General features: G+C 43.1%; 1 protein-coding gene across 4 annotated transcripts; it reads right to left on the bottom strand.

Annotated features, from left to right (window-relative positions):
• Nucleotides 1-715: 715 nt before the first annotated feature.
• Nucleotides 716-22394, bottom strand: LOC106590064 (kelch-like ECH-associated protein 1B). Of its 4 annotated transcripts, none has more exons than XM_014180602.3 (9): nt 22190-22394; nt 12884-14318; nt 10428-10529; nt 9163-9408; nt 7344-7640; nt 6282-6661; nt 4222-4427; nt 3888-4064; nt 716-2910 (listed from the first exon to the last, which is right to left on the bottom strand). In XM_014180602.3, the coding sequence occupies exons 2-9, from the start codon at nt 13088-13090 to the stop codon at nt 2633-2635; spliced, it is 1893 nt and encodes a 630-aa protein (XP_014036077.2). In that variant the 5' UTR covers nt 13091-14318; nt 22190-22394; the 3' UTR covers nt 716-2632. The 4 variants fall into 4 exon arrangements, with proteins under 4 accessions (XP_014036077.2, XP_014036074.2, XP_082822184.1 ...); XM_014180599.3 differs by lacking the exon at nt 22190-22394 and adding an exon at nt 21539-21704; XM_082966058.1 differs by lacking the exon at nt 22190-22394 and adding an exon at nt 20884-20902.
• Between the last annotated feature and the right edge of the window lie 584 nt (nt 22395-22978).

Raw genomic sequence — 22978 nt, 5'->3', positions numbered from 1 at the left:
TTGTGGCAACATGATGCAGACCACAGAGTTTCTAAACCCAGAAGAGCAATATTGCGAGACTTCCGGGAACGCTTCTGAAGCAGACCAGGCTGGAGTTTGGCGTTAGAGAAGTCAATTAGAGAAGTGGAAAAAGTCTTCCTTAATTGTAAACGTTTTCGAAATCTAAAAGGCACAACCGAGATTCGAGACAATGTCTTAAGTAGCTGAGCATGTTATGACTAACCTCCTGAAAGTGACAAACTGACAAGTTTTCATTTTCGCCAAAAACGATATATCGAAGGCATGCCTTTGAGTTGACGGCATGCACATGCGCAGTTCGGCGCGAGACGACCGTTAGAACCGATTACGTGCTTCTGCGCATGAATTTAGCAGCCAAATTCGCCATGACATCGGCTACGAGCGTGATCGGGGATTTCTATTGGAGAAGCAGTTTCTGCCCATCGTCGTACTGTACTGTCTTTGTGCAGACACTCCCCGATCAGGGCCCGGTTTCCCAAAAGTATTTTAAGGCCAAGTTCATCGATGGTTCTAACGAACCGGATCCAGGTGCCTCTCTCTCAAAGCTAATTGGAGTATTGCTAAACTAGGCTCAGATCACCCTCTATTCATTTTGATCGAAAAGGCAAAAACGTATCCTAGATCAGCACTTCTAAATCAGACGCTGTGTGAATACAAGCCCAGAACTGGGATTTTGACAAAGAAACATATGCCACTGTTAAAATAAACATATTTTAATATACAATGTGTTTTGTACAGTGTTTGTTTGCTGAAAAATGTACAAAGCATTTCTTTAAATATTCTATTATATTTCTTTAACTACTAAGAAGAGGAAAAAAAGTCCCTTTCAAAAGAGGCAACCTTTCTTTACAAATGTAGGCATTCAACAGGCATGCCTAAATACAATGCATGCTTCTCATTAGCAGGAAAACAATATCAGAGTCCCATTTTAATACAAAGTCATTGTAGTCAGTCAAAGCAAGCAAGAAAAAATTGACAAAATTAATAAATAAAAAACTTCAGCTCTTAAATTCTTCTGTACAAGACTCCATTGGAATATAATATCAATGTACAAAACATCACTTAAAAAAACCTTTGTAGTTTAATTAAACCGCTGTTACAAATACATTTCTTTAAGTAGCCCATACTAAATAGCACTCTATTCCCAATTTAGTTTTGGCAGGCTCTGGCCCACTGACATTCCTTCTCCATCGATAGAGCAGCGGAATTCAATTCAGTGTGAGTCATCAGGAAATATTTAGTGCACTACTCTTGATAAGGGCCCATAGAGCTCTGGTCAAATGTAGTGCACGACATAGGGAATAGGGTGCCATTTGGGACTCAGCCCTTTTCTTTTCTTCTTCCCATTTAGTGACATTATCAATGTGACTTAATGCACAACAATGGTCACTTGACCTGTGGTTTGGCCAGGTGTGTATGGGTGTTAAAACCCAAAAGCAATTGCAGGGGGAAGATTAGAGATATATTTGTGTGTAATGTTTTAAAATTGACACTTCTTTGTCCTTATGGGCGGTCCTTGTGAGTTCCCTACTCTAAAAACTGTTCAGTACATTCCCATCCCACAAATTCTTTGTGATTGGTTTGCGGCGCTATTGAGCCGATAGTATCTAGACTCAGTCTTGGGGCTCTCTAGGCCTACTTCGACCACTGTAGGCTAAGTCTCCAACCCTTGGCCCGAGCACCAACGTGCTTTCTTGCCACCAGAGAGTGGTCTGTATACTGATGGTGGTAATCATGCCAGCAGGCATAGTAATGGCACTTCTATTAGGAAAACCCTAAAATTCCCCATTTGTCCACAGACTTTGCCAAAAGTACTACAGATGTAGAATCTTAAATTTGAGAGTTTGCTACAGTAGGAAAAGAATCCTGCATCAACAGGAAATGTGAATTATGTGGATTATAATTAATGGACATTTTTGTGTAGGGTTGATACATTTTTCATTAGGGAAAATCAAATCTAACATTTTTAAGTGGAAAATTCTAACTTTAGAAGCCTTTTTAAACCTTGAATACACTACAAGTTCGCATTTACTGCTGTTCAGGAAAATTCTCAGCAATAGGTACTTTGTCTTACACTTTCTTGTTGTTGAAGGTATGCAATTTTGTATATTTCTTCCCCTCCCCAAAATATTTGGTTTATCTGCACAGGCTGGTCTTGAAATAGAAAAAAGTGACTACTAATTTAGTAGACAGAGGTTAGTTAGTAGCCTTTCAAATATATTGTACATCCCTTTCTCCTCTTGGTGTAGACCAGGGAAACATTGGTCATTGGTCCAAGGGGGAGCTATAGTGCTACTGTGGTTGTATGGGATGGAGCACATAGAAGTAGATTTGAACAGATTAAACAATCTAGAACTCCTATTTCTATGACTTTGCCCATCTGCATTGTTATCACAGGAACAGTGAGTGAATCAACGTGCTAGATCATAAACTATATACAATTTATCATTAAACAACTTGTCGCATATGACTGAAGTTGTGTGAAACCAACAGAGGGCCTCTGCGATCTTGTGTTTTTCAGAAGACCTGTGTTTCTGTCTTCTATTCAAGGCGGGGGCGCTTTTCCATGGAAGACTGAAGAGGACTGAGCCAGGGATGGTGGAGAGCGTACGACTCAAGTCCCCTTGCCGAAGGCACCGTGTCTGGAGTTATGGTACGATCCAGAGTCCCCTCCTGTCCCTGAACACCCCAAACTACCACCCTCACAACCGCCAGTGACCTCCGTCCTCTCATGCTTCAGACACTGGGCCAGGTCCTTTTGGCAGGGCTCCATGGTAACGGCCACGCCCACGCCACTGCGGCCCGACATCATGCGGGTCACCTCCGACCACGTGTCCGTCTCCGGGTCATAACACTCCACGCTGTCCAGGAACGTGTTCCCGTCATATCCTCCTGTAGAACAGAGGAGAAGAGAAGCACTCTTTAGGACAGGATGGGATTTATAACACTTTTATAACATATGAGAATTGTATCTCAAATGTAAATAACACCACATGTATTTTATATAGTGCTTTTCATTACACGTTGAATCGCAAAGTTGCTTTTAAAAAAACAAAAAAAAACAATTTAACAACAAAAAAATGTAGGAGGATCTGGTAGTTATTGGGAGATGGTCTTTCATCATAGGCAGTTCAGAAAGGTAGTATTATGAGCAGAGGGAGCATTGATGGAACAGCCAGGCAGGGAGGCAGAGACATCTGACAGACAGGCCATGGAGCTCTTCATCGGGTACCTCGTTGTCTGTCGATGTTCACAGCTTCTCCTATCTAGATCAGGCTGGTAGCACCCACCTGGGTCATGCTTCAGGGACTGTAAAAGCGCAAACATGACCGCCACACCTCAGCAGTAGTCCTGAAACGCGCCCTACGAGGCGAGCCTCTGCATCACCTCACACCGCAGTCCACTTCCCTCTAGGAACCGGAGCAGGAGGCCAAAAAGCCGATGCTGTTTACCAGGTGTTGCTCCTGCATCATTCAAATGGAGCTAGCTGCCAAATATAAACTGACTTGCCATAATCAATCCTGCAATTCCGTGAGTCACCACCGGATGTCTCTCAACAAATGATCAAAAACAACCAAAAATTCAACAAAATAAATAAATAAAAACACTTAAAAACACTAAGATATGCTCTCTCTATGTCACTTCCACACTGGAAAACTAAATGTGACCTAAACACTGTAGTACTAAATACTGCACATCATCTGGGGGTTGATTCTGTCATAATGTATTAGCTAAAACAAAATAGGTATTTGGGGCGGACTCCAGGGCTTTTTTACTGCGTTCAAAGAAAGAATTCTTGCCCCCGAAGCAAATGACTCATAATTAGGCTAAAGCATTGTTGCAGTGGAACCTGCTTTTACAATACCCACCCAGTACATAGATCTTCGCATGGTGCGCGGTGACCCCCAGGGCGGAGCGCCGGTGCCTCATGGAGGCTGCAAAGCTCCAGGTGTCAGTCTCAACGTCGTAGCGCTCCACTGTGTTCAGCTGGTTGGTGCCGTCGTAGCCCCCCATCACATAGATACGGTTCCCCAGCGCACACACACCTGATGGGTCAAAGTTCATTAGAAGGGCCTTCTTGACACAGGTGGGACTTTAGGCCTACACACAGGTTTCACCCTGAATCTCCACCCTTCACCCAGAAAAGTAGAGAATCAGACTGTAAATTCTGTCCAAAGTCAGTGTGCTCCCTTTGTTCCTCACCTGCCCCAGAGCGCACAGTGTTCATGGCAGCCATGCTCTTCCACTCATCCCTCTCTGGGTTATAACACTCTGAGGAGGAGAGACGGTGTGTGCCGTCGAACCCCCCCACCGCGTACAGCAGCCGGTTGATGACCGCCACGCCCACCCCGATACGCCGCGTCAACATGGGGGCCACCAGGTGCCACTGGTCCCTGTCTGGGTCATACCTGAGGAGGAGGGGACAGAGACACTGTCAGTCAAACACACTGACAAAACCAGTGGAGCAGGATAGAGACGCACACAAATCAACCAACTGAACTAAATTTAGTGTGAGGTTGAGAAATCGTGACAGTCATTTCTTCCTGGTTTATTTTTAGGCACAAACAACAAATACTTTCCTTGAGATAAAAAAAATATATACTGTATATAAACTCAGCAAAAAAAGAAACATCCTCTCCCTGTCAACCTTGTTCATTTTCAGCAAACTTAACATGTGTAAATATTTGTATGAACATAACAAGATTCAACAACTGAGACATAATCTGAACAAGTTCCACAGACATGTGACTAACAAAAAATGGAATAATGTGTTCCTGAACAAAGGGGGGATCAAAATCAAAAGTAACAGTCAGTATCTGGTTTGGCCAACAACTGCATTAAGTACTGCAGTGCATCTCCTCATGGACTGCACCAGATTTGCCAGTTCTTGCTGTGAGACGTTACCCCACTCTTCCACCAAGGCACCTGCAAGTTCCCGGACATTTCTGGGGGGAATGGCCCCAGCCCTCACCCTCTGATCCAACATGTCCCAGACGTGCTCAATGGGATTGTGATCCGGGCTCGTCGCTGGCCATAGCAGAACACTGACATTCCTGTCTTGCAGGAAATCACGCACATAACAAGCAGTATGGCTGGTGGCATTGTCATGCTGGAGGGTCATGTCAGGATGAGCCTGCAGGAAGGTACCACATGAGGGAGGAGGATGTCTTCCCTGTAACACACAGTGTTGAGATTGCCTGCAATGACAAGCGCAGTCCGATGATGCTGTGACACACCGCCCCAGACCATGACGGACCCTCCACCTACAAATTGATCCCGCTCCAGAGTACAGGCCTTGGTGTAACGCTCATTCCTTCGACGATAAACATGAATCCGATCATCACCCCTGGTGAGACAAAACTGCGACTTGTCAGTGATGAACACTTTTGCCAGTCCTGTCTGGTCCAGCGACGGTGGGTTTGTGCCCATAGGCGACGGTGATGTCTGGTGAGGACCTGCCTTACAACAGGCCTACAAGCCCTCAGTACAGTCTCTCTCAGCCTATTGCGGACAGTCTGAGCACTGATGGAGGGATTGTGCATTCCTGGTGTAACTCGGGCAGTTGTTGTTGCCATCCTGTACCTGTCCCGCAAGTGTGATGTTCGGATGTACCGATCCTGTGCAGGTGTTGTTACACATGGTCTGCCACTGCGAGGATGATCAGCTGTCCATCCTGTCTTCCTGTAGCGCTGTCTTAGACATTTCACAGTACAGACATTGCAATTTATTGCCCTGGCCACATCTGCAGTCCTCATGTCTCCTTGAAGCACGCCTAAGGCACGTTCACGCAGATGAGCAGGAACCCTGGGCATCTTTCTTTTGGTGTTTTTCAGAGTCAGTAGAAAGGCCTCTTTAGTGTCCTACCTTTTCATAACTGTGACCTTAATTGCCTACCATCTGTAAACTGTTAGTCTTAACGACCATTCCACAGGTGCATGTTCATTAAATAGTTTATGGTTCATTGAACAAGCATGGGAAACAGTGTTTAAACCCTTTACGATAAAGATTTGTAAAGTTACTACGATTTTTACAAATTATTTTTGAAAGACAGGGTCCTGAAAAAGGCATGTTTCTTTTTTTGCTGAGTTTAACACCTTGTATAACATCACTTTGCTCCGCACAGAAAATACCAAGTCCTATGGCGCAAAGGGCACTGTTCCAATCCTACATACCTAACCAATCATAACCCCAACCTAAGGACACAAAAACGCAACTCCCGCTCCCTTCATCAAACCTCTCAATCAGATCTCAGTTCTACGAACCTCTCCACGCTGTTATGATGAATACATCCATGCGACCCTCCGACAGCATAGATCATCCCGTCAATCACCCCCACTCCTATCCTGTTCCTGGGTACACTCATGGGAGCACAAGGCAACCAGCAGTTGTTCATGGGATTATAACAATCCAACGTGTTGGAGTCCATATTCCCGTCAGGAGCGTTGTTCCTTCCTCCGACAGCGTAGAACAGCCCAGAGATGACCACGGCAGCCAGGCCACTCCGGGGGACCTGAAGGTCAGCTAGCCTCAGCCAGGCCCCAGTACAGGGGTTGTAGGCTTCCAGATAGGACAGGGACTGACGGAAGTATCCCCCTGCCGTGTAGATGAGCTGGGGCACTTTGGGGGTGCGGCACGAGATCACCTAGGAGGACCACATAAATGTATCAATCAATTGATCCATCAGGAGATTACCTTGGAGAAAAATACGTTGGAAATATTTTAGATTTTTTTTTTTTTATGCCCTTTTTTTCCTTCCAATGTCAATTCCGATCTTGCCTCATCGCTTCAACTCCCCAACGGGCTCTGGAGAGGCGAAGGTCGATGGCCCGCCAAACCACGCTCCTTAACACCCGCCCGCTTAACCCGGAAGTCAGCTTCACCAATGTGTCGGAGGAAACACTGTTCAACTTACGACCGATGTCAGCCTGCAGGCGCCCGGCCCGCCACAAGGAGAGAGCGATGAGCCAAGTAAAGCCCCCCCCCCGGCCAAAACCTCCCCTAACCTGGACGACGCTGGGCCAATTGTGCGCCGCCCTATGGGACTCCTGGTCACTGACGGTTGTGACACAGCCTGGGATTGAACCCGGGTCTGTAGTGACGCCTCAAGCACTGTGAAGCAGTGCCTTAGACCGCCGCGCCACTCTGGAGGCCGGCTTTGTAGTTTTTTTTACTTTATTTAATCAAGGTTTTTGGCATCAGTATTGGACGTTAAGTGCTAGATACAGCAGCAAGGTCATTGATGCACATCAGAAACAATGGAGAGTGAGGCTTTTGAACTTTAACTGTAAACATTTTTTACCCAAAATACCATCCATCCATCTCACCTTGGTGGGCTTGTGGAGGGTGAGGTCCTGGAAGATCTGAGCCAGGTAGTCTTTACACTGGTCGTCCCACTCCAGAGACTGCAGCTGGGCTTGGAGGAAGTGTGGGGTGAGGGAGTGGCAACGCACGGCCTGGAGCAGGGCCTGGACGTAGGGCCGCCGGTTTTCCCGGTCGTACCGGACCCACGCCACACAAGCCTGAAATACCACCGACTCACAGCGCACGTTGAGTTCGTCGCGGCTGATGAGAGTGACCAGCTGGCATTGGGAGAGGTTGAAGAACTCCTCCTGGGTCGCCACCTAAACGTGAGAAGGAGGAAAAGAAGGAGACTGTTTAAAGAAAGGCATCACTTGGTTGCCAGTCTAAAATGAAGTCATGGAAAATAACAAGGAATTATTGGATATGGTGCATGGGCAATTGTTAGGCTTTAAGAATTAAAAAGGGGATTAACGAAGCATTTTGAAAACATTTTTATTCAATGGAGTACACTGAATCACACAGTACACCACTGGTATTCATCTTATGACTCATGATCATTCTTTTGGTTGTGGGAGTGTGTGTGTGTGTGTGTGTGTGGTGTGTGTGTGTGTGTGCGCGTGCGTGTGCGTGAGAGAGAGAGAGAGAGAGAGAGTAATCAGTGATCTTTGCAGAATATATACGAGACATCTCTCCCTGTTAACCAGCCAACCAACCAGCTCTTCCATGGTAACAGTTTCAGTCTGACTCCCTGTGAAGTTATGCAGACTGACTGCCTGTATATTGAACATACAGGTAAACCCCCATGAGCCCGCCCACACAACGCTCTGATTCCACACGACTCACCCAACTCATGCACAAAACTAACCCAACACACACTCACCTAACCCACTACCACACAATAGTACGATTATTCATGTTGAGTGTTCACCAAGGGCCAAAGCAGAAAAGAAAGGAAGATGGTGTACAGTAACAGCTGAGACTATTTGCTCAGTGATAACACACTGTGGTGCAGGTGGTGGTGCTCCACCCTAGCAAAGCCTTGACGTTTCCCTTAACTAAACACAGCGAGTCAGTTGAGGAAACGGTCTCTGGCTTTTCAAAGACACCAATTACAGGAAAGGACTACAGATCTGAGAAAAGCCATTCATCTGTATAGCAGCTGAATGGCCTGACAGTGAAACTAACGATAAGGTTGACTGAATGACTCATCCATATCAAATGAAGATAAGGAGAGATGCACAGTATCTGCTTGAATTATTTCAACTGATTGGAGTCAGGCGACGTGGTTATTTCCTGGGAAACCCCATAGGGCATATCGAAAGGTCAAGGAGCAAAGTGTCATGGTGAAACACTTCGTACCATCAACAGTGAGCATGCTCTGGATTCTGGACTTTTCCAACTCGGGGGGAGAAAAGAGACTATCATTCTCTCCGAAGTGTGTACTTGTTCACTCCCCTCATGAGTTTAAAAGGATTCTACCTCTATGGTTTGGAGAATCGCAAAACCCAAAGAACGAGGTTAGGCAAAGCTGATCCTGAATCAGTTATGAGGGGGGAAAGCTAACTGGATGTGTGTGTTTTAAAAGGATACTTCGGGATGTTGGCAATGAAGCTTATCTATTTCCCCAGAGTCAGATGAACTCGTGGATACCATTTTATGTCTCTGTGTCCAGTATGAAGGATATTAGAGGTCATAACATGCTTGTTAGCATTGGCTTGCGAAACTACCTCTAACTTCCTTCATACTAGATACAGAGACATAAAAATAGTATCCATGAGGTCATCCGACCCTGGGGAAGTAGATATTTGCTCAAATCCAGAAAACAGTATCTACACCACATACCTGGCTGAAGTTCATGTAGATATATTCCCGAGCTTTCTGATGGAGCTCCGTGCAGCTGATCTGCTCGGCGAAGCTGGCTATGCCGATGGCGTTGCTAGGGTCCAGCTGCGTAACCAGGAAGTCGCAGCAGGCCTTGACCACGCTGTCGATCTGGTACATGACGGCGCCGTTCATGACGTGGATCACACACTTCTCCCCCACAGAGATGCTGGCCGTGTAGGCAAACTCTATCAACCTGCCCATCACCTGAGAGAGAGGAGGAGGGATGTGGAGAGAGAGGAGGAGGGATTTGCAGAGAGAGAAAGGAAGAGAAAAGATTGGAGATGGAGAGAAGAGATGGGACATGGAAAAGAGAGAGGAGGGCAGGTGAGAGAGAGAATGAGACGAGAGTAGTTAGAAGAGACAGGAAGACAGAAAGGGGTTGATTCATTTACATCATTATTGTTGCATGAGGGTCCAGACTGACACAATCTGCCTCAGTACTGAGGAACTACACAATCAAATAAAACCGATCTATCCCAATTGTATTTGTCACATGCGCCGAATACAACAGGTGTAGACTTTACCGTGAAATGCTTAGTTACGAGCCCTTTCCCAACAATGCAGAGTTAAAAAGTAAGACAATTCGCAAATAAAAATAGTAACACAATAAATACTATCAAAGCCGTGACAGTGTGGCACAGTTCTGAGTTAGCCTATGACAGAGAGAGAGCAGTCAGAGAGCTGCTGGTTTATCAGTTCCCTCATTAGTCAACATGGCTAATCCTGCACTCTCTGTGAGCTTGGTGTGTCTGCGTGTCTAAAGGCAGCGGCATGATTACGATCTCTCCGGAGCTAACTCAGTGGGGCTGTACGCACCAGCTGGAACAAAGAAGCCAGCGATAAAAGCAGGTGTGTGTGTGCGCACGCACGCATATTTTTACCACTGATATACAACTCTTTCTCCTATGGAGTCAATCTTTGGTCCCTCGTAGGAAAACGTGGAGTGACTGCCTTCCTATCTTGAATGCAACGTGGATAATTACAACTGGGATTTCTAAAACTCTAGCTCTACTGACACGCCTGGATGAAAGTCGGCCTTCCCACCCTCCTACTTACGCAGGTCTCCCTCATCTATCTAGTCTTCACTACTATTACTCACGGATTCTCACATGAAAATACAGTTGGTTTCAATAGAGTTGGTTAACACTTTACTTTAGGCCAACAGCTAGAAAGGTTTATTACATGCCTGTGGCAAGTCTTATAAAATGTGTTGTAACACTCACCCGGGGGTGTATCCCCTCGATGGGCACCACCTCCATCCCACACTCCTTCAGGCCGTTGGTGAACATGGCTCTGAAGACCGGAGAGGACGATGCCAGCACCACCTGTAGACATGAACTGTCAGCTTGATATCTCAAACATATAAAACAAGTAGGGCTCCTACAGTGTACAAACAATTCAATGAAGCAATATATCTGTTAATAAACTTTTCCAATGTGTTATGAGATTCCCCGAGATCACCATTCACTCCTCTTTTAAAGGTCCCCCGAAATCACTAGCATAACCATGTCAGAATAATAGTAGAGAGAATGATTTCTTTCAGCTTTTATTTCTTTCATCACATTCCCAGTGGGTCAGAAGTTTACATACACTCAATTAGTATTTGGTAACATTGCCTTTAAATTGTTTAACTAGGGTCAAACGTTTCGGATAACCTTCCACAACCTTCCCACAATAAGTTGGGTGAATTTTGGCCCATTCCTCCTGACAGAGCTGGTGTAACTGAGTCAGGTTTGTAGGCCTCCTTGCTCGCATACCCTTTTTCAGTTCTACCCACACATTTTCTATAGGATTGAGGTCAGGGCTTTGTGATGGCCACTCCAATACCTTGACTTTGTTGTCCTTAAGCCATTTTTCCACAACTTTGGAAGTATGTTTGGGGTCATTGTCCATTTGGAAGACCCATTTGCGACCAAGCTTTAACTTTCTGACTGATGTCTTGAGATGTTGCTTCAATATATCCACTTAATTTTCCTGCCTCATGATGCCATCTATTTTGTGAAGTGCACCAGTGCCTCCTGCAGCAAAGCACCCCCACAACATGATGCTGCTACCCCCATGCTTCACGGCTGGGATGGTGATCTTTGACTTGCAAGCCTCCCCATTTTCCCTCCAAACATAACGATGGTCATTATGGCCAAACAGTTCTATTTCTGTTTCATCAGACCAGAGAACATTTATCCAAAAAGTACAATCTTTGTCCCAATGTGCAGTTGCAAACCATAGTCTGGCTTTTTTATGGCGGTTTTGGAGCAGTGGCTTCTTCCTTGCTGAGCGGCCTTTCAGGTTATGACGATTTTGGAGTCGTTTTACTGTGGATATAGATACTTTTGTACCTATTTCCTCCAACATCTTCACAAGGCCCTTTGCTGGAGTTCTGGGATTGATTTGCAGTTTTCGCACCAAAGTACGTTCATCTCTAGGAGACAGAACACGTCTCCTTCCTGAGCGGTATGACGGCTGCGTGGTCCCATGGTGTTTATACTTGCATACTATTGTTTGTACAGATGAACGTGGTACCTTCAGGCATTTGGAAATTGCTCCCAAATGATGAACCAGACTTGTGGAGGTCTACAATATTTTTCTGAGGTCTTGGCTGATTTCTTTTGCTTTTCCCACGATGTCAAGCAAAGAGGCACTGAGTTTGAAGGTAGGTCTTGAAATACATCCACAGGTACACCTCCAATTGACTAAAATTATGTAAATTAGCCTATCAGAAGCTTCTAAAGCCATGACATTTTCTGAAATGTTCCAAGCTGTTTAAAGGCACAGTCAACTTAGTGTATGTAAACTTCTGACCCACTAGAATTGTGATACAGTGAATAATAAGTGAAATAATCTGTCTGCAAACAATTGTTGGAAAAATTACTTAGGACATCTACCTTGTGCATGACACAACAGCCAAAACTATAATTTGTTAACAATACATTTGTGTGGTTGAAAAACGAGTTTTAATCACTCCAATCTAAGTGTATGTAAACTTCTGACTTCAACTCTCTGTGTGTGTGTGTGTATGTATATATGTATTTTTTTAATGTTAAGGCCAAGTGCTGTCAAAAACGTAATTTTCCTGTGTTTTATATACATTTCCACACTGAAGTTGGAATAATACTGTGAAATTGTGAAAATTATGATAATGCCATTTAATGTAAGAGCTGCTTGATGGAGTTTTGGCCTGCCTGGTGACATTACGTTAGCAGACCAATAAAAAAAAGAGAGTTCCAAACCTTTCTGCAAATAACAGCTAGTTTTCCCCTCCCCATTCAGATTACTCCTAGACAGTCCTATCATAATTCTTGCTTGAGAAATTGCTCTTTGCTAGGAAGCTGTGTTTATTGTTTTCAATTAAAATTGTCAAATCACAGTAACGTCCTTAATTGTTACCCAGAAATTATTTGAAATAAAAACAGCTGCATTGGAGCTTTAAAGGAGATCGGATTGCCGAACATATAATTTCTTTCAGACATTTTTTTTTTTGGGGGGGGGGGGGGGGTGTCAGACAGAATCGTGTTAGAAACAAATCTGGGTATAGACAAAGCATGAGGACAAGAAGAGACGGGCACAGACCCCCCCCCCCCCCCCCATCGCCAAGGGGGCACGAGTAGTCTAAAGTCAGGAGCGTTAGCGCTACACCAGACTCCGTCCATAGCATAACCGTTATTGACACAATGCTACACACCTTGTGTGCCACAAAGTCCACGGCCTCCAGGTCGTTGTAGCACACACGAAGCGTCACGTCGCACAGCTGGCCGTCCAGCCGCAGCTCGTTCATGATGGCGAAGGCGGCCGCTGTGTGGCTCTCCAGCGTGTAGCTGAAGACGCGGTGGCCGTTGCGAGTCGACGGCGTCACCACCGCCTTGCACTCCGTCGGGCACTCATTAGACATCCTGACTGACGAAGGATCCTTCCTGGTGCTTCTGTTGAAGCTGTGACAACAACTAAGAACAGTATTGGGAGTGACTACTGCCAGACATCCTTGCTCACTGAGGGGCAAGGAGACACTAGGGAAATGTTGAAAACTGGAGGAGCTAGGGAGGGATTGTAGAAGGCTAGGACCCTTTCCTATGGTCTTTGTTGTTTTTTTGGTTGAATGTATGTCTGTGACTGTAGAGTTCAGAGAGTACCAAATCGGCTTTCTTAGAAAGGTCCGAAAGACGTTTTTTTAGCCCTTACTCCTTATTCCTCAATTCCAGCCATTGTGTCTATAAGAGTACAGTCTTACTTATTCCACAAGCCCAGCCATAGTTCACATTCAGGTGCTAGTGTAAAACTAAAAAGAATACTTCTTCTACATGAACTGCCAGTCATGGTTATGTATGTATGTTATAACCAGGCCAATCGTAATCCACCACGATTTATGGCATCATTCAAACCAGTGTTCTAGATTCTCTCCCACCTGCCCTTGAGTAAATTTCTCCTCGTCTTTTAATTAAAGGAACAGCAAGATGTATGGTCTTTATGGCAGGAAGTATGCAGCAAGTCCGAAAAGACGCAGTAGGGAAATTACTGTTATCACGTCCGCTTGTTGATATGTTTTTATCCTAAACGGGAACTTTCTGAATAAAGGAGAGAGTCAGCAACAGTCGGAAAAACAGACAGACGTGTCTAGTACTCTGACATGTTCTCTCAAGTCCAACTACTCCATTCCGAAGTTGCCTTTTTTTAAGTTAAGTTATTTCAAGCATCTACAGAAATCAATTCCCAACTGAAACATGTTCTGCCTGTGAAGATAAGCTTATACATTTTTCACTCCGAGGCCCAAAAAACAGACACTGATATACTACTGCGTCTTAAATGGTGGTCATAATTATAATCAGGACTTAGCTCATGGAACTAGCTACACTTCTGCCAGGAGTTGGGTAGAAGAGGGACAAGGATAGGGTAGTAGAGGGGTGTAAACTCCTAAACTCTGTAGAGAGAGAAAAAAGAGCAGGTGCCAGAAATGTCGTCAGCGTAAGCTAGCAGCCCTGAGGATTCAGGAATGAGAGGGGGGAGCTCAGTTTAGTTTGGTTGATCAGTTGCTCCACTCTAGAAGCTTTCCCAGAAGTCGCCCCGCTCTGGAATCTCAAATTGCACTGTTGTATTTACTGGGAAGGTCTGGGCGCCGTTGGCAACTAGAAGAGAAGAGAGAAAAGACAGGACAGTTAGGTGTTAGGGTGGATAGGGTTTACCTAATAGTGATGGGGGAAAGAAATCAATACATTTACATATCGGGATATACTTTTTGATGATATATCGTACTGACAATATTTAAATAATATTTTTACACTAGTTGGCTGTACCTGCATCAAAATGTCAGTACTTTCCCTTCATAGCTTGTTCACCATCTTCCTTTAATTAGATTTTAGCACTTATTTCCATGTCTGATCAAAACAGATACCAGTCTGGAGCTAGAACTTTCATTTTCGAGATTGTATAACATACTAAATCAACAAGCGAATGACTCAGCTAAATAACATCCCAAAGCCATCCAACCTCAATCACTCCAGTCAGAACAAAAGACTGTTCTAGAACAGAAAGAGATATACCTTTAAGGTAATCAGAGTTTACAGTCACACCCATGAATCCTCTTGGGAAGGGTCACAGTTTCTCTTAGTCACTGTGACTAGAGTCAACATGCTTTTAGACAACATCACAGCTCTTGGAGAGCTTGGGTGTCTACACAAATTCTACAAATTCCCCCCCCCAGACCTGGGTTCAAATACCATTAGAAATCATTTCAAATACTGCATCTGTGCTTGATTGAGCGTACCTGCTGCAATGGAACCAATAGAGCTGTCTCAAAAGTGCAAACCCCACCCATCTGGCTCTTCAGGCAGACTAGAGCAAATGCTCAATTTGAAAGATTTGTAAAAGAGTCTGAACCCAGGTCTGGCAGGGAGTGGGTAAGATAGCCCAACCACTAGTTGAGAGTCTGATCCGAGTGACGTACTTCCTATTGAGGAAGACAGAGTGAGTGACTTAAATTAGGACAGAATTGAATTAGTCATCGTGACAGTGTTTTTTTCCCCCTGGACTGTCCTGTGACCAATCTGGCTACAGCAGTGGAGAGTAGGAAAATAACCTCTCTTTCACACACACACACACACACACACACACACACACACACACACACACACACACACACGTAAGCTACAGGCTATACAGGTGTTAAGTCTGTTCATTCACAACTAGGCCAATACAAAAGTCACTATAGAGAGTCAAAGTTACTCAGCAACAATTGTTATCGCGTTATTGCAGCTGCTCTGGCCTGAGTGGGTAACATAACTGCAATGTTATGTTTTGCACATAATGATTACCTGTACAAGTAGATAAGAGAACTGACTGGCTGAACTGAAGGGCTGGAGGACAAGTTAGGGCCTACCTGTTTTACACGCCTCCCAAATGGCACCCTATTCCCTATGTAATGCACTACATTTGACCAGGGCTTATAGGACTCTAGTAGTAGTGCACTATGTAAACTCTTAGAAAAGAAGGTGCCATCTAGAACCTAAAAGGGTTCTTCGACTGTCCCCATAAGAGAACACTTTGAAGAACCCTTGTTGGTTCCATGTATAACCATGTTGGGTTCCATGCACTGCCCAGTGTGGAAAGGGTTCTACATGGAACCCAAAACGGTTACCCTTGGAACCAAAAACAGGTTATCTTATGGGGACAGCGTAGGGAATAGGGTGCCATTTGGGCGCAGACTTAGTTGTATGGTCTGCCTACCTACAGTTCTATCTTGGTCATTCTACTACCCTCCCTTTATATTACATGAAATCCTGTACAACTCACTGAAGTGAAACCAATATTAGATTCATATTATGTGGTTGGATGATTCTCTGTAAAGAAGACAATGCTTACATTGAACACTGATATATTACTACAGTGTGTAGGCCTAACTGAAGTAAAGTTGGGTCATTCCTACAATGCAGTGTCTTTTGGACCTCGTAACTTTAAAAAAAAAGTTCAGAAAAAGGACTTTTGACTTTGTGATAAACATATTGGTCAAGCTCAGGCACTTCATTATTTATTATTTTTTTACCGGTTAGGCGCATAATCCTAACAGGGTGTAACCTAACCGGGTGGAAATGTTGGGCCTAAATTAGCCATCGCACTGTGAGTGAGCAAGATTGAGCTTAAATTACTTTTACTTCTCTATCAAACATATTTTAAGCTTTTGAAATTTGGTAACTTTTATCTATAATTTAGCCTAACAGGGTGGACATTTATGAGTTGGACATACAGACTAACATGAAACATGGAAAAATAGATCCAACTGAGTGTTTATATTTATTTAGCTTTGCACTGTTGTTTTCTCACCAAATAAATTAAAGAGGTTGTTTTCTTAAATTGAGAATTACAACAAACTAACAGGGTGAAAAGGGATATCAGGGATACACAGACAATCTTGAATAAAATACAATAATCATGAAAAAAACATTGAGAGAATTTAACTAGGACTATAAAATAATGAAGAAAGGCTCTAAATATTTTATGGCTTATATTTATTGTGGAAGTTGATGAATAACATCCAGAGACATGGCAAAACACCGACATCCACTAAGAAAACAGTTCCAAATGCATTACAATTCAGTTTCAATATCCATATTTTTGTGTTTAAGGTAAAAGGACACCTGACCTTATATTTTACACTAAAGAAGAAGTGATATTTCCTGGGGTAAGAAAAGGCACTGCATTGTAGGAATGTTTAGTTAGTTACCCATTATAGCTTAACGAGGATATGTAGGAGTTATATCTTAACGAGGAGATGTAGGAGTTATACCTAGATGTAGGCTACACAGCAGCAGTAGGCCTAGTGGTAAGTAGACCTATATTGTCTTTGTTGTGTGAAATCTCATGGAAGGCCTGTCCCTCACAGTTTAATAGTAGCCTGTTGCTCAACACTCACTCTGACAACTCACATAGTGTACTCATCATGGAAGAACTCACCCCCTCAACTAGCGGAGTTTACTCAACGATGATATATACACACACTGAGTGCACAAAACATTAAGAACACCTAATTAATATTGATTTGCCCTTTTGCCCTCAGAACTGCCATAATTTGTTGAAGCATGGACTTTACAAGGTGTCAAAAGTGTTCCACAGGATGCTGGTCCATGTTGACAAAACTGTGAGAAGCATTGGAGTCAAGTTGGCTGGATGTCCTTTGGGTGGTGGACCATTCTTAATACACACGGGAAACTGTTGAGCGTGAAAAACCCAGCGGTGTTGCAATTCTTGACACAAACCTACTACCATATCCCGTTCAAAGGCACTTAAATCTTTTGCCTTGCCCATTCACCCTCTGAATGTCACACATACACAATCCATGTCTCAATTGTCTCAAGGCTTAAAAATCCTTCTGGTCTTTAACCTTCATCTACAATGACTGAAGTGGATTTAACAAGCAGCATCAACACGGGATCATAGTTTTCACCTGGTCCATCTGTCATGGAAAGAGCAGGTGCTCTTAATGTTTTGTACACTCAGTGTACATCTCGCGATGGAGTTGAGTTGAGACGAGTGTAGGTGGACTGTAGGCTAACTCAACTACATCGAGTCACCATCAGTCGATACTTGTAAAAATGTCAATTCTTTAATGCTTTCCTTGTACCTATGTTTGTTCTGTGTAGCTGCAAGCTTTTCTTTGTTTACTAAAATCTGTATTTTTTGATAAAAGTAGCATTTTACATGAACCCTGCCAAGGGAGCTATTTGTTAACTGAGAAGGAGCAGCCCATCATGGCAGGACAAACTTTCAGTTTTGGAAGCGGACGTATAGAATGCAATTTTATCAAAATATGCATTCCAAATTCAACTGGCAACTCTATTACAATCAGGACAAGCACAGGTACACGGTAAGCGTTAAAGAATGGATATTTATGAAAGTATCGTGTGGTGGTGCATGCTTGAAGTCGTAACTTCCTACTCCATTGAAAAACTGGATTACGGGGTGCAATTTGACAGACGTCACATAAAATGACGTTTTTAATCAAAAACAACAGATTTCAGCACCCAAAGAAAATCCTGCAGTTACAAAGGACAAACATATGCCGCGTTCACGTGCTAGTCGGAACTAGGAAACTCTACAATTTCCGACTCGCTAATTGGTTGTGGTTATACACGTGCCGCGTTCAAGCGGTTAACAAGTCGAAAATGTCAATTTCTTTGATCCGACTAGCACAAGAACGCAGCAATAGGTACAAGGGAAATCATTAAAGGGATAGTTGACCCAAATTATAAAATGACAATGGTTTCCTTACCCTGTAAGCAGTCTATGAACAAGTTATGACAGCAATTCATGCTTTGGTTTAGTTTCCCTGGCACTGGTTCCACATGCTAACGTTTCAGTATTTGTGGCACAAATCCCATTCACATCATGGGAAAATATCTAAAATTGATTGTGAAGCTCAACAAAGTCACTTATAAATTATTTGAACATTATGCGCAGAAAAAGCTAATATCGGTCCCATGACTTGTGGTGTTACCATAGAAATAGAATGAATAGAACGGGCGTCCCCATTCAAGTCATAATGGGTGGACTGGCAGCAGTGGCTGTCGGTGCCATTTAATATGAGGGAGAACGATTTTTTTTTTTATGAGCATAGCCTTGTTTCTATTACAGCATATTGGATGACTGTCATTCACATTCCATTCACCCAGCTCAATGTAACATTGATAGGTTTCGGTTACTACACAATACTCACATTTTCCCAATACCCATCATGAGGTTGCTACAACCTAGCCTATGAATGAAAGTTTACAACATAGGTGCACAAGTTGAGAATTTTTTTTGAGTAATCAAGGTTACAGACATTGACACATTGAATACCGCCTTGCACTCTCTTGCCTGCATCTAGCTGATTTAGGGTGTAATCATTACTCCAACAGTTGCAAATGAGAGTTTCTATTGGAGAAATTCAGGTGTTTATCCCCATTTCATTTGTTTAAGAAACCTTTTTCAACAGAATCGTCAGAATGAATACACCCCTGACCAGACACAAACACAGTTCGCTTTCATAGCAGCCACATACAATCAGCATGATCACTTTGCTTGTTAATTCCTTCTCACATCTTCGCGCTCTCCTCCTCTCAATTTTTCGCCTTTGTTTGTGGACTTCAGTGCACAACACATCAGCTGTCTGTGACCAGGCAAAAAAAAACCTTCCAAACCATCATAACAGCTACACACAGCCTACATCTTTGTCACCATATTAGCTAACATCATACTCATAAACAACATAGCTACTAGAACTAAAGCATAGTAATCGCTACAAAAAAAAGTTCCAGTGTTGGATAGCCATAGCCTGCTAGCTAACATGGCATCCCTCTCTGTTTAAGCAGTGTTTGAGTAGGCTAAACTATCTAGCTGCATTCGCTAACTAAGTATGTGAAAGTTGAGAAAATACAACAAAATATAGCTAGCTCTTGCTTGCTTATTCATTTTTTAGGAAATAAAATTGTTCAACTATTGTCTTTCTCTTTGAGTCAACTACTTACCACATTTTATGCACTGCAGTGTTAGCTAGCTGTAGTTTATGCTTCCAGTATCAGATTAATTATCTGATCCTTTGGGTGGACAACATGTCAGTTCATGCTTCAAGAGCTCTGATAGCTTGGAGGACCTCATCCCGAAGTTGTCATAATTACTGTGTAAGTCTATGGAAGGGGGTGAGAACCATGAGTCTCCTAGGTTTTGTATTGAAGTCAATGTACCCAGAGGAGGACGGAAACTAGCTGTCCTCCGGTTACACCATGGCGCTACTCTACAGAGTGTTGTTGAGGCTACTGCAGACCTTCATTGCAAAACAGTGTGTTTTAATCAATTTAGGTGAATATATTTAGTATAGTGTTATCTAAAAAGGTTACCTTTAATTTCACTATTTTTATGAAATGCACTCCTGAGGAGCCTCCACTGTCAAATTTTGAGTGTACCCATGCTTAGGTTTAAGATAGGAAGGTTAAGACAATGGAGTCACAATAATGCAGAGGGTCTACCGCTCTGAATCAACCATGGGACCAGCTCAAGCATAGTAGTAGTTACGCAGCTTAGGCAGAACGCAAGCAGTCTGAAGCAGATCATAAGGTGGGTGAAAAATTGCAATTGAAGCTAATGCAAGACAAAAAACATCTATCCAGCTAGTTAACATTGAAGATTACAACCTACACGTTAAGACAAAGGGGTTCTAATATCCCATAACGCGTTGCAATTCATGGGACCAGCTTTGTAAATTAGAAACTGCCCTCGTAGTCAAGTTGTCTATAGGCTACACTCTTCTGGGCAGATCACGCTGGAACCCTGTATGGAAGATATCCATATTACAGGGATTTACACTAGAGCTATCCGTCAACAGGCCTACGATCCCCGGCCTAAAGTGGACACTTTCTCCGCGCCAAATACGATAACGTTACTTCGCAGAGAATGACAATATGTTTCAATTTGATGTGCGACATGAGAGATACGCACTTGCAACAAAGTAGACTACAAAATTGCTGGATTGTCTGGGAAAATCTGTATTGTTGCTTAATCGGAGTTACACGAGTAACTCGATCCCATAACTTTCTCGCGCTTCTTAAATAATTAATTGAGACAGACATTGCACATTTTGATAGATATTGACACTAGACGAAAGACAAACTGATCGTCTACCGGTAGCCTAACCTTTCCTAAACTATCTGAAACAATGCCCACCTGTATTAAAAACGAAGGCTTATTTCAAACAAGATTGATAGAGACTGGCAATGCGCCTTCGCCAGTGACTCATCTTATCGTGGACTGACTGTGATGAGGGAGCAAATTACGGAACTGCGTGTACCAAAACATGACCCAGAAGTCAAGAGTCCTTATGTAAACTGACGTAAAGAAAGTGCTTACCGCGCAATTATATAGCACCATATGATTTTGCTACAGATTTCAGACAAAGGGATTGCGATTTCGCCAACAAATAGGCTACAGTGATACATTTAGCTTGCTTGGTGAGTCACATGTAACAGTTATAGCTAAACACATTGAAGTGTTGGCATGCACTGACGTTAATACCTCACTACTCGTTCACAACAAATATGACCATTAGGCAACCAGTCGATGTACTATTAGGCTATAGCAACAAAACACCACGGCTATTAAAAGTAAACGCTGTGAAAAACAGTGTCAGGCAATCAAAATTAGCTTCGCTGTCAGTAACTGCCTGGCATTATTGGTGTCGACTCGATTCGTGTAAAAAATGTTACCGATTGAAATCGGAAAAATCATTCATGAACATTAACATTCTCGCGACAAAATCACTAATATTATATATCTTTAAAAGCAATCGTGATCGGCTTTCTTAATAGTAAAATAGACTCACATAGCTGAATAGTTCCATCGCTGTCTGTGCGCCACATAGGAACGGGGGAAAGCTGTAACTCACCATGACTAAGCATTGTACAAAACTGATTCTCACTGCCAAAATAAGAGTGGGCCTCAATACGAGTCTGCTGGCCTCCATAAACAAGTATGAGCGGTGAACCGCGAGCGGAGGGAGGGGACTTTTACGGAAGAGGAGTTCTGAGAATAAAGGAAGCGGGACTAGTTCTGCAACGTTCTAAACGCGCTTCTGACAATCAAATATTGACAAAATTAGCCAAATTCTCTCTCTCTATATATATATTAGAAAGCCGTATTCGAATAAATTGTACAATCTGTTAAATAAATGTGTGTGCACTTTAAATAAATAAGGAATAAAGCTTTGAATGAAGTGCAGGCTATGCACTTTTTAATAAAGCTGAGTTACAAGTTCACACAGAAACAAAGCACAGGGAAAACTGAATGAATCGTAACAATAAACTACAATAGATTGAATGAATGACGCTAGCTTTTACACTGACAATGCATATTTTTCTTTGAATGAATGACGTCATTCTGAAATATACAGCTGTTCAGTTGAATAGGCCTATATGAAAATATACATTTAGTTACATTCAACAACCCCATAATAAAATATTATGATATGGCTCACCTGATATAGCTCACTTCATATTCCCATGGATTTGAACCTTTGGGTACATTTTCCATTCAATTTCACGATATGATTATTGTACAACTGGACACGTAATATATACTGCTTGTTCCAGGTGCGGAAGGTGCTGACACACCAATAGATATTGTTCTCCCCTTGGCCGTGTTCTGCCTAGAGAAAATACGTAATTCCAGCAAAGACTGTAAATCCCAGAACAGAGCCACAAGGTGGCACTGAAAGCTTAGTTTGTTATGCTGGGCACTACCGTTACCCCATTTCCTTGTCCCAAATATTTTTATTCCTCGCATCCTCAACCCCAGGACGTGGGTGCTCGCATTACACGATAATTTCCTAGTTGATCCTGTCTGGTGTTCTACAGAGGGAATTGAAGGTGAAAACGTAATATTGACAGCTGCATCCTCTCCACAGCTCCACCAATAAACCCCGCATATTTCCTCAATTTCTCTTCTTAAAATGTCATTTTAAACCTAACCCTAACTACACTGCTAACCTTATACCTAACTCTAACCTTAAATTAACACCACCAATGTATTTATTTATTTTCATAAATTTTTATGATATAGCCAGTTTTGACTTTCTGGATGTGGTAACTAGCAACAACATGCCTGTTGTTGTTGCGTTCCTCTTCGCCATCATGTGCTTAGTGCTCATTGGCTATTGGCAGTAGTCATTGTCCAATTGCGTCGTAGCACATGCTCATACCACAGTTGCAGACAATGATCAGCTAGGGAAAATCAGATTTTCAACATTTTGATTCCATATTTACAA

Source organism: Salmo salar, chromosome 02 (assembly GCF_965601325.2).
Source record: "Salmo salar chromosome 02, fSalSal1, whole genome shotgun sequence".
Lineage (NCBI taxonomy): Eukaryota > Metazoa > Chordata > Actinopteri > Salmoniformes > Salmonidae > Salmo > Salmo salar.
The sequence above is the reverse complement of the archived record's forward strand: the minus strand, read 5'-3'. Positions and strand labels throughout refer to the sequence as shown.

What these genes read in the sequence shown, in the direction of transcription:
- LOC106590064 (XM_014180602.3), bottom strand. Translation starts at nt 13,090, where the DNA reads ATGTCTAATGAGTGCCCGACGGAGTGCAAGGCGGTGGTGACGCCGTCG. An exon ending in TGGACTTTGTGGCACACAAG is followed by an intron (nt 10,530 to 12,883) that starts GTGTGTAGCATT and finishes TCATGTCTACAG; the next exon opens with GTGGTGCTGGCATCGTCCTC. An exon ending in CCCTCCACAAGCCCACCAAG is followed by an intron (nt 6,662 to 7,343) that starts GTGAGATGGATG and finishes TGGTCCTCCTAG; the next exon opens with GTGATCTCGTGCCGCACCCC.